Consider the following 14,484-nt stretch of genomic DNA (forward strand, 5'->3'; position numbering starts at 1 on the left):
AAAAAACCAGTAATATTTAAAGCTCTTTGTTCTGTGTTATATAATCAATTGATACACCAGTCACATTTGATTCTTGGAGCATGCTCCTGATTTGAATGTCAAACTAAATAAAAATGTAAGTGTAAGGGATTACTTTAGGGAACATATTGAATTAATGTGTACATAGGACTGAAGTGGATTGATGGGTAGCAAGTTCAATACAGCCTCATTGTCACACAGGTGCTCTTGAGCAAGGCCCCTTTTAATATTCGTCTGAAATTTTGCTCGTGATGCACTCATTTAGAACATCACTGTAATTTAGAATATCACTGTAATTTAAGTGTACAGTTCAATATATCGAACTAATTTCTATTTTGAATGATAAAAATTCTCTGCAGAAGTTTATGGGAGAAACAGCAAGAAATATCATCGTAGGACTCTACTGAGGAATCACTGCAGTGGTGCCCTGTGGCTGTGATGACTGACCTCCAACAGCTGTAACCATCATTCTTTGTGCTAAGTATGACTTCAACCAGCAGAAACTTTTCCTTTTGATTTCCCCTGACTCCTGTGCTGGGGCTTCTCAGTGGCACTCTGTGTCAAATGCGGCCTTGATGTCAAGAGCATTCATTTTTACTGACTGTCTTGAGTTCAGTTTTTGTTTCGTCCATATGTGGGTCAAGGCTGTCATGAGCTCAGGAGCTGTGTAGGTCTGACAGAACCCTAACTGAGAACTGAGGTTACTTTTGACTAAGAGCCATGTGATAGCACTGGATCACACCTTTTATCAGTTCACTGACTGAGAATACACTTGTGGTTGGTCATTCACTAAGTTAGATTTGTCCTACTTTTTCTGGACGGGAATTATCTGGGCAATTTTCCGGATTGCTGTGCAGATGCCTGCGTTGTGTTGTACTGGAACAGTTTAACTAGGCGAAGGGCTAGTTCTGAACTTCAGTCTTTAGTGTAATTGCTGGAATTTTGTCAGGGCATACAGGTTTTGGAGTATCCAGTGCCTTCAGTTGTTCTTTATCATGTGGCTGGAATCAAATTGGTTAAAAACTAGCATCTGTGATGCTGGGGATTGCAAGAGGAGGCTGAGATGAATCATCTGTTCACTAAAGTGAATATAAAAACCCATCTGATTCATTAATGCCCTTATCCAAAATGACTTGTATATGACTCCAACCCCCAGCCGTATGCCTGATTCTTAAGTGCCTTCAGAAATGGCCTAGTAAATTCTCATTTTTATCAAATAACTGCAGAAGACCTGAACAAGAATAAAACCTATTATTGACTTAGGCAGAGGATGTTAAGAAGGCACACCCTGCCCAGTCCTCCTCACGAACATCTGGAGCTGAACCAAAATCGCGAGAGCTGCCCCAGTAACTCTGAGCAACTGCGTGGTTTAGTCATTTTCACTCAATTAAGCTTCCCAGTCAAGATTCCAAAGTATCTCTTCCCCTTCACAGAGTATGAGGATGGCCTTGGGAGTTCGCAACATTAATTCAAGACTACCTGAAGTCATGTGACATCAGATTAAACATGGACAAGGAACCTTTTGATATTTACTGCCTACTGCCCACTTCAGCTGATAAGTGCTCTGCCATGTTGTACTCTACTTGGAGGAAGTACTGAAGATAGCAAGAGAACAGTGTACTCTAGATGTTGCACTTCAATATCCATCAAGATTGATTCAGCAGTTCAGTAGCACTTCTGACCCAGCTGCCTGAATTCTGAAGGACGTAGCTGCCAGACTTGGCCTGAGTCTGATAGTGACAGAACCAGCAGTAGAGAATAAATATTTTTTACCTCATTCTAACCTAATTGTTGCTGATGCATCTATCCTTATCAGTAATGGTTGAAATGACCATTGTACAGTCTTTGTGGAGCAATCGAGTTCACACTGAGAATCCATTCCATTGTGTTATGTGTCACTAAATTCGTGTTGAATAGGTTAAATTCAGGGCAGATTCACAGCTGTAAACTGGATGTCCAAGTTGTGATGCACTGGTTTAAAGAGAAATCGGTAAGGAGAACGAACCCCTACAAGTTTTGGGTAGGTCAGACCTATTGATAACAAAGGCATGAATGAGAGTTTCAATGGAAGGTGAGCAGACAATACTGTTGAAGTATTAATAGATGATGGAGCAGCTATGGTTTTAGAAGGTCATCTGAAGTATGAATATAGTATTAAGGTTGTGCATGTCTGGTTCAGCTTTGGAAAATGACCATGGGAAAAGATGAATTTGGTGGCTAGGGAACAAAATTTGTGGTAGGGACTAAAGAGAGAACTTTGGTCTTCTCAGTCTTTACCTTTCGGTTTGTTGAGTCAGTTCTGCCATTTTATGTGATCATGACGGGCCAACACTTCAATGTTTTTTAGTCACGGTATCATTGTGACTCTTTATGCTATTGATAAACAAAAAAATTATCAACCTCAACTTTAAATGTACTCAAAGACTGAGCTTCCACTTTGGGAATTCCAAAGATGCTTCACCTTGTGCATAAAAATATTTCTTCTTATTTCAGTCCTAAATGGAATCTCACTTATTTTGATTTATTGTTGCGTGTATCCAAGTACAGTGAAAAGCTTTGGTTGCAAGCAGTGCAGGCAGATGATAGTAAGCAAGGACATACAGATCATAGGGTGAGAAAAAACCTGGACAGAGTAAGGTATACAAGTTGCACTGCGCAGGACATGTGCTAGGCAAGATGAGCATTATTTGAAGTTAGAGAGTCCAATCATCAGTCTAATAATGGCAGGGAAGAAGCTGTTCTTGAACCTGCTGCTGCGTGTCATCAAGCTTCTCTATCTTCTGCCTGACACAAGAGTTTGTAGGAGAGCATTACTGGGGTGGGATGGGTCTTTTTTTTCAAATTGCACTCTGGTTCTGGACTCGCCAAAACTCCACAGGACACATCTTAATTGGTTTCACCCTGTCTATCCCTTTTTACGTATTGTTTTAGGTTTCATTGAGATCATCTCTCATGCTTCAAACCTCCAGAAGAATACTGACCAGGTTTTCCCATTCTCTCTTCATAGGACAGTCCTGTCATCCCAGGAATCTGGTGAATGTTTATTGCACTCCTGTCTTTCTTGAAATAAGAAAAGCAAAACTGTGCACCGTAATTCAGATGTGGTCTAACAAAGCTCTTGCATAATTAAATCAAGGCTTCATTACTCTTGCACTCAAATCCTTTTGTGACGAAGGCTAACATTTCATTAATCTGTCTAATAGCTTGCTGCTCCTGTATGTTAGCCTTAACTAACTGACCAGATACCAAGTCCCCTTGCATATGCACATTTTTGAACCACTGTCCATTGAAGTAGTACTCAGCATGTTCTTCTGATTGAAGTGAATAACCACTTTTTCCAGATTATCTTCTATTTGTCATGTTTTCTCCAATCATTAACCTTTCCAAATGATCCTGAAGTTTTGCATCACCCTCATGTCACAAATTCCCACTTAGCATTGCATCATTTGCAAATATGAAAATGTCACATTTAGCCTCCATATCCAAATCATTGATATATGTTGTGAATTCAAGTAGTGACCTGCTAGTCACAGTCTACCAATTTATTCCCCTATACAGTTTTTTCCTGTCTGATAGCTGGTCTTTAATCCATGCCAGTACATTACCTCCTATACTACTTGATTTAATTTTGCTAACCAACCTCTGTGGAGGCAGCTTTCTGGAAATATATCCATTGACTCCCCTTTAATAATTTTGCTGGCAACATCCTCAAAAGAAACTCTTAAGTTGTCAAATACAATTTCTCATTTGCAATCTGATGAAGGATCACAGGACTCAAAACATTAACTCTGCTTGTGCTGCCAGACCTGCAGAATTTCTGCAGCCATTTCTGTTTTTGTTTGTTTTAGATCTTCAGCATCCACCGTCCTCTGTTTTATTCCCATTTGCAAATCCATGCAAGCTAGGCCCAAAGTGTCCATTTATCACTTTATGATGTCCTTTATGATGGCTTCTCATTTTTTTTCCTTGCTCCTTTCTTAAGTAGTGAATTAACATTTGTCAGCTTCCAATATGCAGGAATTGTTGCAGAATCTGTGGAATTTTAGAAATTGAATAGCAATGCATTAACCATTTCTGTAGTTATCTTGGAACAAAAACAAAGTTGCTGGAGAAGCTCAGCAGGTCTGGCAGCATCTGTGAAGGAATAAATAGTTAACGTTTCGGGTCCGGTGACCCTTCCTCAAACTCTTCCGGGAATTTGTCCTCGACACTTGCTGTCAGTTGGTTTATCTAGTTTATGTGAAGATTGAAGCCATCTATGATTACTCAATTGCACATGACCCTACAAATGCTATTTGGTGGCCTATAATAGCCCATTGCTGTTTCATAATTCTAGTCAAAAAGAATTCATCATTGTTCTTCTGATCTGATATTCTCCCTTGCTAATGTATTTATCCCATCCTCTATTATTATCGTAATTGCACTTCCTTGGCCTCGTCTGTTCTTTCTAAACATCAAATATCCTTGAATATTCTGTTTCCAGTTCAGGTCCCCACTCAGCCATCTTTCTGTAATGGCAGTTAGATCATAACTAGTTAGCATGTTGTTATCTTTATCTCCTTGGTATTGCTCCATATTTGAGGCATCCTCACAGTTCAGTCTTATTTCTTCTATCCGCTAATTTCCCCTGCAGCATTTCTTCTTCCTGCACCCAGCTTAACTTGCTTCCAACTTCTTATCCCCTGGTTCTCATCCCCTAGACAATCTAGTTTAAACCCTAATTGCAGTAGCAGATCTTCCTGCAAGGATATCAATGCCGGCCCTGTTAAGAAGTAACCACCCAATTTGTTCATGTGCCACCTGCCCCAGAAATAGTCCTAATGCCTCAGAAAACTGATGCCCTCTTTCCTAAACCAGTTCTCTAGTGACATGTTCCATGGATCCTCCTGTTCTTTTCCTGATTAGCGCATGGGAGTAATGCTGAGATTGCTGCTCTTCAGGTCCTGCTTTTTAATTTCTGTACTAACTCCCTGAATTCTGCTTATTAGGACCTCATCCCTCTTCCTGCCTATGTTATTGCATAAATGTGGACCATGACTTCTAACTAATTTCCCTCCCTAGAAGGGAGGGAAGCTGCTGCTCCATGAGATCCTTTACCCTGGCAATCATGAGCCAATACACAATTCTGGAGTTATTTCAGCTGCAGAAATGCCTGTCTGATCCCCTGACAATGAAATCCCTTGGTATTATTGCCTTTCCATTCCCCTCTCCTATGACCATTAAGACACCTTTTGTGCATTGACTTGATTCTGGCTACGCTAGTTTCCAGAATGAAATATCAGTTGAAAAGCATAATACTCAGGACAAAAACATAAGTTGCTGGAGAAACTCGACAAATCTGGCAGCACCCGAGGAGAGAGAAAAACGGGTTAGCCTGGAGTCCAGTGACCCTTCTTCAGAACTCAGGGACTGGCAGGCGCTACCTGCCTGTTTTTTTTAGACTGCGTTGTTACCCATTTGCATTGGGATGAAGCAGGCTAATGAGTTTGTTGCAAAGTAATTTTAATTGGAATAGTATAACTAATTAAGTTAAGCTTTCTCAATTCTCTTTCTTTAATAGTGCATTTTTTGCTATTTCTGATATAAATGAAATCTGTATCTTAAAAGTATTTGTATTCTTGTTGGGTATAAATGTGCAGTTATTCTGGTTGGTAATCAAGGGGGAGGGAACAGAGACAAGGCTTTTTGCTTCATGTGGAAATTGAGGGTTTAATATTTTGAAATAAGTCATTTATTCAGTGTCATGTGATTTGGTGACAAGTACCTTAATAAAATGTCCTACAAACTTGGTACAAAACAGGTCCTAGACACATTCTACTACCCCTACCCCTACGAAATCCAATATACAAGCTTTATTGATTTGTGGTATGTATTGATCATGTAGTAAGTAATTTTAATCTTCTAAGAATGCTGTAGCATTTTTCCTTTTGTTATTTAATTAAAGTTGTACATTCAGAAACATCTTACAAGTCTTATACAGAAAAATCTATTTCAGAAGTTTTTAGAAAATTATTAATGATTCTTTCTAGAATACTGAGATGTGATCTTAAAGAATTCCATTGCATATACTGAGATTAATATGCAAATAGAGCTGGATGTAAAAATACCTGACCTCAATTGGCTGCATTAACACTAAAACTGTTATTTAACAGGATTGATCGTGTTTTCGGGAAATTGGGAAAAATGAACATGGTGAAAAGGATCATGGGCCGTCCACGGCAGGAAGAATGTAGTCCTCAGGATAATGCACTTGGCCTTATGCACTTGCGCCGTCTCTTCATGGAACTCTGTCATTCACCAAGACACATGACACAGAAGGAGCAGGAGGAAAAGCTCTATATGATGCTGCCAGTTTTCAACAGGGTGAGTGCAGGCATTCAGCTAGTGCTGGGAGTAGTAATAGCTGGTCACAAAAGAAAACCTTAATCTTTAGACAAGAACAAATTGGTTTTCAAGAATTAAAATTGGAACAGAAACGAAATAAAGATGAGTAACAGCGAAACTTTACATTGTTGCTTGTTTGTGTTTATCAATGTGATTAGTTCCTTTTTAATTGTGTTTTGATTCTCACATGCCTGTATATCATTTAGTATAGTTTGTGATCTCGAAGTAATGCTCACTGTGTGCTGAGGTTTGGGCTGCTTTTAGGGTTATTTACTTTTGCAAGAAAAATTAGTTTGGTTAACATTACTGTAGACAATACTTTATTAATGTTGGCAGGACAACCTCATGAATGGACTGCATTGTAAATTTGCATTGAATTCTATGTTGGTGCTCTCTTGTATTGTTTCACTTCATTTTTCTTCTGAATGTTGAAAGATAATACATTCCTCTATGGTACTGTTTTTAGATTTTAAGAGCCTTTAATTTTATTGCATGGTTTTTGTAGGTTTTTCTCTTATTCTGAAATACAGTTCATGCCAGGCAGTTTAATCTTGGTACTAGGAAAGCTTAGGAACCAGTAATCCAGGGCAACATTGGCAGTCCTACAGACAAGTGTGGAATTTTTTTTGAGAAACCACACAGATTTGTTGAAAGCAAATCATGTTTACTAATTAATTGAGATTGTTGAAATAACAGAACATTGAAGATAATGCAGTTGATATGACACGTATAAATACTTAAAAGAGGGCTACGCAAGATGTAGCAAAGTTAAGGTCCATAATTTGAAAGGATAATGATAGCATGGATACAAAGTTGGCAGAGTGACAAACTGAGTAATTGCGTTTTGGACTGGAACAAGTTTCCTAAGGTCCTAAAACCACTGTTTTTATGGCCTTCATGTAGATGAACAAGATATGACTTCAAAATTTGGAAATGACCCAAAACTTTGAGGTATTGATCGACTAAAAACTCCAGACACAGGCGGAAAATTAGATTTTTTAAAACAGTTGTCTTGTTATAATGTTGTGATTTGTGATATTGACATTTTAAAGTCATTTATTATAGAGTTTGGATTTTTAATTAGCGGCATGTGGCTTTGGTCTATGTGTCTGAAGGGTTTTAATAAATAGTTGTAAATATTTTTGTAGCCATGGTGATAAGTTTTAAAATATGGTATGAGCAAGAGAGGCTTCCTGGTGAGTGAGGTTTTGTTTGCATTGGGAGATTTTTTGAGTAATCAGAGTAAACAATATCATGCATTAGGCTTTATTCAGAAGGTACCATTTTGTTTTTTGGCTTGGGGAAACACCCAAAATGTAAAGAAAGCCTTCTTGGGTTGTTTAGCTTCAGGGGTCTTGGCTAAAGCTACATGTGAGATAAATTTGTTCCATAAGGGAGATAGTTTAGAACAGTTTAAAAACAAGTTAGCTCGATGTAAGCTGTTTAGTTTGTAAGTTCCAGATTAGTATTTGGTTAAAAACTCTGGATGTGACCGAGAATAGAATTCTTTTTGTGAACACTGTGGCATTAATAGGATTGTTTTGAAATCTTTAAACCTGTATTATATGTTAATAGTTAGGTTTATTCTATTTTATTATTTTATTATCTTTTGCTTGTGTTTTATTGTTGAAACCAAACCAAAAACATTGTGTGCTTGTGGGCAGTGAAAGACTATCCTGTTTAAAACAAAATATGACCCACAAAGCCAGATTTCAGTTTGGAAACTGACTTATCCAGTAATAACATCAATTCAGATTGTAACAATTGTTCATTCAGGAATGGAAATGCACAGATAGTACAGGGTTCAATGTAATATCTTTTTAGTGTAAAGTGTTTGCAAAGATTCAGTGGTACAGTACACCCACTGCACATTGCAGCTATACGTCAGCTCCTCTTCGGGAACATTCACCATGCAGAAAATCACATCCACAATTACTGGGGTACTGTACATATCCTATAGTTCTTGATTTGTGTTTGTAATAGCTCCCTCTCACTAGATACTTTTAGAATGATCCAGACCCGACCACTTGAGTCACTTCATTTAATCTTTGGATAGTTCCCTTCCAACCAAGGTAGAATGCAGTATCTTAGAGTTCAGTTGAGACACTGGTTCTAGAGCCATCAAAGATAAAACTTCTGTTCCTTGAGCGTCTGAGATTCAGTGGAAAAATGGCCCTTTACAACTGCAACATTGCTGTCAACTGAGGTAGAAAAATTACTTGGAACTCCAAAATAATATTGGTGAAGGACATTTCTATGATCAACCAGTTTGCTTTTCCAGTCAATTCTGTAATATTGATTAAAGATTTAACAGCAAAGAGATGGAGGGAAAGTCTTCTGGGTAGTTTAAAGCTTGAAGCACAATTCCTGTGTCTTAATGTGAGGTTTAGGTAAACACTTAAAATATTTAATTGGCTGTAAATAACAGCCTCTTAATTGCTGTATTTTGGCATTTTTAATTACAGTAGTGGCATGGTAAGTAGCGTTTATGCACTACCAAAATAGTACTGTATATGCCCTTTAAATCTTAATTATGTAAATAATTAGTTCTCTCCAAAATAGAGGAAATGTGCCCTTATTGGACTCTTTTTTAAAACATTCTGTACATGGTGCCGTGCTTTTCAGAGTGTGTGCTTATTTTTTTTTCAGTATACATTAACAAGATGTGCACATTTGGAAATCTTCAACTAAAATAAAACCTAGTTAGTTTTAGTATTACTATATTGTGAATTGAGACTCACTTCCTGAACGCTTAACCCTCTTCCCACTAAACTGCTGATCAACCCCACTTTTCCTGCTGGTCTCCATGTTAGCAATTTGTTGTTGCTGGTTTTCTCTCTTCATATACTGTTTCTTCTCTCCTTTTATATCTTCTGTCATCACTGTGCCTGAAAGGGGTAGAGAGGGCTTGGGGAAGGGTTGTATGCCTGCGAGCCATACCTGGACTATAGCCCAAAGTAGAGCCAGGTGGAAGGAGATTGGTGGGGAAACCAGGACCAAGACAATACCATTGGAAGAAACTTCCAAGGTAACAAAATTGATGATGCTGTTCTTGCATTTGAGAGATTTTGTTTTTCAAAAAAAAGCCGTGTGCTATGACAGTCTAGTTTGAATTTTCTACTATGGTGGATCCCCATTCACCTTTGTGTCCAGCAGTAGGGCCCACATGAAAATTAGGTAGATTTAGGTGAAGCAATAATGTTATTTTTAAATTCACTCATGGGATGTCTGCATCATATTTATTGCCCACCACTAGATGTCCTTGAGAAGGTGGCAGTCAGCTGCCTTCTTGAACTACTGCAGTCCACTTGTTGAAGGTCCATCCACATGCTGTTAGGGAAGGCGTTCCAGAATTTTGACTCGGCAACTGTATTTGCTGCCTTTGTCCCTCTAGATGACATTGGTCATGAGTTTGCATGGTGTTGCCTTAGGAATAGTGGAGAATTATTGCAGTGCATCTTATAGATGGGATACAGTGCTATTGAGTGTCAGGGATGGAGGGAGTGAACTTTGGGGATGTGGTGCCAGTCAAACTGGCTGCTTTCTCTTGGATGGTGTCAAGCTTCTTAAATTTTGATGGAGCTGCACTCATTTAGGCAACTGGAGAATATTCCATCACATTCCTGACTTGTGCATTGTACATAATGGGCAGGTTTTGAGATGTCAGGAGAGGAGTTGCTTACCACAGAATTCCTTGCCTCAATCCTTCCCTTGTAGCCATAGTATTTATAAGGCAGGTTCAGTTTAGTTTCTGGTCACTTGTAGCCCCCAGGAAGTTGACAGTGGGGAATTATTTGACGGTAATTCCATTGAACATCAGAAGAGATGGTTAAACTCATTCTTGTTGGAGATGCTGATTGCGCGGCACTTGTGTAGCTTGAATGTTTCTTGCCAGTTCAGCCCAAGTCTGAATTTTGTCTACATCTTGGTGCAAACAGGCATGCACTTTCAGTATCTGAGGAATCATAAATAGGACTGACCATTGTACAGTCAGCAGCAAACATTCCCACTTCTGACTGTCTGATGGAGGGAAGATCATTGAAGCAGTTGAAGGTGTTTGGGCAGAACTCCTGCGGTAATGTCTGAGGACTAAAATGAGTGACATTCAACAACAATACCAATTTGCTCTGTGCTACGGATGACTTAACCACTAGAGCATTTTCCCCTGATTCTGATTAACTCGTGTCTCATGGATACCCAATTTTGAGTTGTCAAATTTGTTTGAAATCCTACCCCATTCAGTGTTAGTGCCACATAACATCATGGAGGATATCCTCAATGTGAAGGTGGGCCTTTTGCCTCCACAAAGCGCTTTGATGTCACACTCTGTCGAAATGTTGCTTTGATGTTGAGGGCAGTTCCTCACAACTCACCTCTTGAGTTAACAAGTCTGTTCTTGTCTGTTTGATCCATGACAGTAGTGAGATGCACGTTGGCAGAACTCAAATTCTGAGCAAGGACTGCTTGAATATGCTGTTGATGACTGTTTTGCCACTTGAAGGTGGATAGGAAACAGGGCGGATAAAACGTAAGAAATAGCATGAGTAGTATTTAGTCCTTTTTGAGCCTGCTCTACCATTCAGTGAGATCCCTGCTGATCTGTTAATTCAGCACCATTTTCCTGCACTATTACTGTATTTCATGTAATTGGCTGGATTGAGTATGTCATGCTTTTTGTGGACAAGGCATGCCTGTGCAATTTTCAATATGGTTGGGTGGGGTTGCAGCTATACTGGAACAGCCTTATTGATGTGTAGCTAACATTGGAGCATGTCTTCGGTACAATCACTGGAATGTTGACCAGGCCCATTGATGCATCTAATTCAGCCATTCCTTGATATCACGTGGAGTGAACTGAAGTGACTGAAATTAAGATTCTGGATACCTCAGGAGCAAGCTGAAATGGATCATCCAATCCGCGCTTCTGACTGAAGATAATTGCCAATAGAGTCGTTGAGACATACAGCACAGAAACAGACCCTTCACTCCAACTTGTCCATGACGACCAGATATCCTAGATAAATCTAATCCTATTTGCCAGCATTTGGTCCATATCCCTCTAAACCCTTCCTATTTGTATACACATCCAAATGTATTATAAGTATTGTAATCATATCAGCCTTCATCAATGCTTCAGCTTTCTTCATTGCTAATGTTTTGGTGGTTTCTTCCACTGCCACCTATTGTAGAAAGGAATATTTGTGACACTGCCTCATTCAATTAATAGTCCACCACCATTCGCGACAGGATTTGATGGGACTGCAGAACTTGGATTTGATCTTTGACATGTTACTTTCACTATTTCACATGCAAGTGTTTTGCAATTTCACTAGGTCAATACCTCATTGTTAGGTATGCCTCGTGTTGCTCTTAGTATGACCTCCTGCACTCGTCACCGAACTAAGATAGATCTTCCAGCATGATGGTAACGTAACAGTGGCAGATATACTGGTCTATAAGGTTACAGATCGTGGCTGCACACAATTCTGCTGATATTGATATCCCACTGCTTCTCGAGCGTGCCCAGTTTTGAGTTGTTGCATTTGTTTGAAATCCTATCACGTTAAGCACAGTATTAATGTCACATAACATCATGGAGCATATTCTCAACATGAAGATGGGCCTTTGTTATCTCAAGGACTCTGCAGTAGTCACTCCGACCAACACCATTATGTCAAATACATTATAATGGATTGGACAATAGCAAGTGTGTTTTGCTTTGTTTTTCATGCCATCTGCTGCAGACTTAGTTCAGCAGCTTATGATAGTTAGAACTCAGTCAACTTGGTCAGTTTTGGTGTGACTGAGCTAGTCTTGGTGATGGGTCCATTCTATGCCTTTCGACCTTCAGTGCTACTCCTGGTTAATGTTGAACATGAAGGAATATTGATTCCTTAGCTGAAGGGAAGGTGGTTGTTGGCAATTTAAGAAAGAACCTGTTCAGACATTATCATGAGCTAGAGACCAAATTAAAGAACAGGTCCTCAAGGGTTATAATCTCTGGATTACTGCCTGAGCCACGTGCTAATTGGCATAGGGACATGAGAATAAGGGAAGTAAACATGTAGCTAAAAGTGGTGTGGGAAAGAGAGGTTTCTTTTCATGGGGCACTGGCATCAGTATTGGAACAGAAGGGAGCTGTACCATTGGGACGGTCTCCACCTGAATCGAGCTGGAACCAATGTTCTAGCGAAAAGGGTGAATAGGTTGGTCAACAGGACTTTAAACTAGAAAGTAGAGGGGAAGGGAATGGTGAAACTTGCCCCAGTAGGAAACGAAGCACCAGGTTAACATCTGTAGTGGTGGATACAACTAAGTGGAAAAATATGAAAGAAATGACAGGGAAGAAAAATTCAGGAGAGGTTATTAAAGTCTCCAGCACAGACATAAATAGGACAGAGTGTTTGGAAAAGGCTAGCAATCAAACACTGGAAAAACACATGAAAATGAGAAAAGGGAGGGTTAATACAGGACTGAAGGTGTTGTATCTGAATGCACGCAGTATAAGGAATAATGTGAATGAGCTTGTGGTGCAGATCGAAACTGGCAGGTATGACATGGGCATCATGGAGACGTGGCTGCAAGGGGATCAGGATTGGGAACTGAATATCCAAGCATATACATGCAATCGAAAAGATAGGCAGGTGGGCCGAGGGGGTGGGGTTGCCTTATTAGTGAGAAATGAAATTAAATCAATAGGAAGAAACGAAGTAGGGTCAGATGGTGTAGAATCTGTGTGGGTAGAATTGATGAACCGTAAAGGTAAAAAAACTATAGTTGGGGTTGTGTGCAGACCTCCAAATAGTAGTCAGGAGCTGGGGCGCAAGATGCACGAGGAGATAAAGGTGTGTAAGAAAGGCAAAGTCACAGTGATCATGGGGGATTCCAATATGCAGGTGGATTGGGAAAATCATGTTGGTAGTGGATTGCAAGAAAAGGAATTTGTGGAATGTCTACGAGATGGCTTTTTGGAGCAGCTCGTGGTGGAGCCCACAAGGGAACAGGCAATACTGGACTTGGTGTTGTGCAATGAGGCAGACTTGATAAGGGAGCTTAAGGTAAAGAAACCCTTAGGAGGTAGTGATCATAAGATGATAAAATTTACTCTGTGATTTGAGAGGGAGAAGATAGAATCAGAGGTAATGGTATTACAGCTGAATAAAAGTGACTACAGAGGTATGAGGGAGATGCTGGGCAGAATTGACTGGAAGAGGAGCCTAGCAGGAGTTTCTGGGAGTAATTCAGGAGACACAGCAAAAATTCATCTCTAGGAAAAAGAAGCATGGTCCAGGGAGGATGAGACAACCATGGCTGACTAAGGAAGTCAGGGATAGCATAAAAGCAAAAGAGAAAGCATATAATGTGGCGAAGGGCAGTGGGAAACCAGAGGACTGGGAAGCTTACAAAGAACAACAGAGGGTAACAAAAAAAATAAGGAGGGAGAAGATTTAAATATGAGGGTAAGCTAGCCAGTAATATAAATGAAGACTGTAAGAGTTTCTTTGGGTATATAAAAGGGCAAAAGAGAGGCAAAAGTGGACATTGGACCACTGGAAAATGATGGTGGAGAGGTGGTAGTGGGGAACAAGGAAATGGCTGAGGAACTGAGTAATTAATTCATGTCAGTCTTCAGGGTGGAAGACAGGAGTGATATACCAAAAATTCAGGAGCGTCAGGGGACAGTTGGACTACACCCCAGAGTTCTAAAGGAGATAGCTGAAGAGATAATGGAAGCGTGATCTCTCAGGAATTACAAGAGTCAGGGAGTGTCCCAGAGGACTGGAAAATGACTAAAGTGACACCCCTGTTTAAAAAGGGAGTAAGGCAAACGACAGAAAATTATAGGCCAATTAGTCTAACCTCAGTCGTGGGTAAGATTTTGGAGTCCATTGTAAAGGATGAGATTGTTGAATATTTGGAAGTGTACAGTAAAATAAGGCAAAGTCAGCATGGTTTCATCAAGGGGAGATTATGCCTGACAAATCTGCAAGAATTCTTTGAGGAAAGTAATGAGCAGGGTAGACCAAGGACAGCCCATAGAACATAGAACATAGAACATAGAACATTACAGCGCAGTACAGG

General features: G+C 39.7%; 1 protein-coding gene across 1 annotated transcript in view; it reads left to right on the top strand.

Annotated features, from left to right (window-relative positions):
• Positions 1-14,484, top strand: part of wdfy3 (WD repeat and FYVE domain containing 3) — a 332,679-nt gene that overhangs the window by 65,268 nt on the left and 252,927 nt on the right. Inside the window, exon 2 of the mRNA XM_048604494.1 lies at positions 6,171-6,381. Within this exon, the coding sequence (XP_048460451.1) occupies positions 6,202-6,381 (180 nt within the window). The 5' untranslated portion in view covers positions 6,171-6,201. The remainder of the gene's footprint in view (positions 1-6,170; positions 6,382-14,484) is intronic.

The sequence above is a fragment of the Rhincodon typus genome, chromosome 1, assembly GCF_021869965.1.
Source record: "Rhincodon typus isolate 14 chromosome 1, sRhiTyp1.1, whole genome shotgun sequence".
Lineage (NCBI taxonomy): Eukaryota > Metazoa > Chordata > Chondrichthyes > Orectolobiformes > Rhincodontidae > Rhincodon > Rhincodon typus.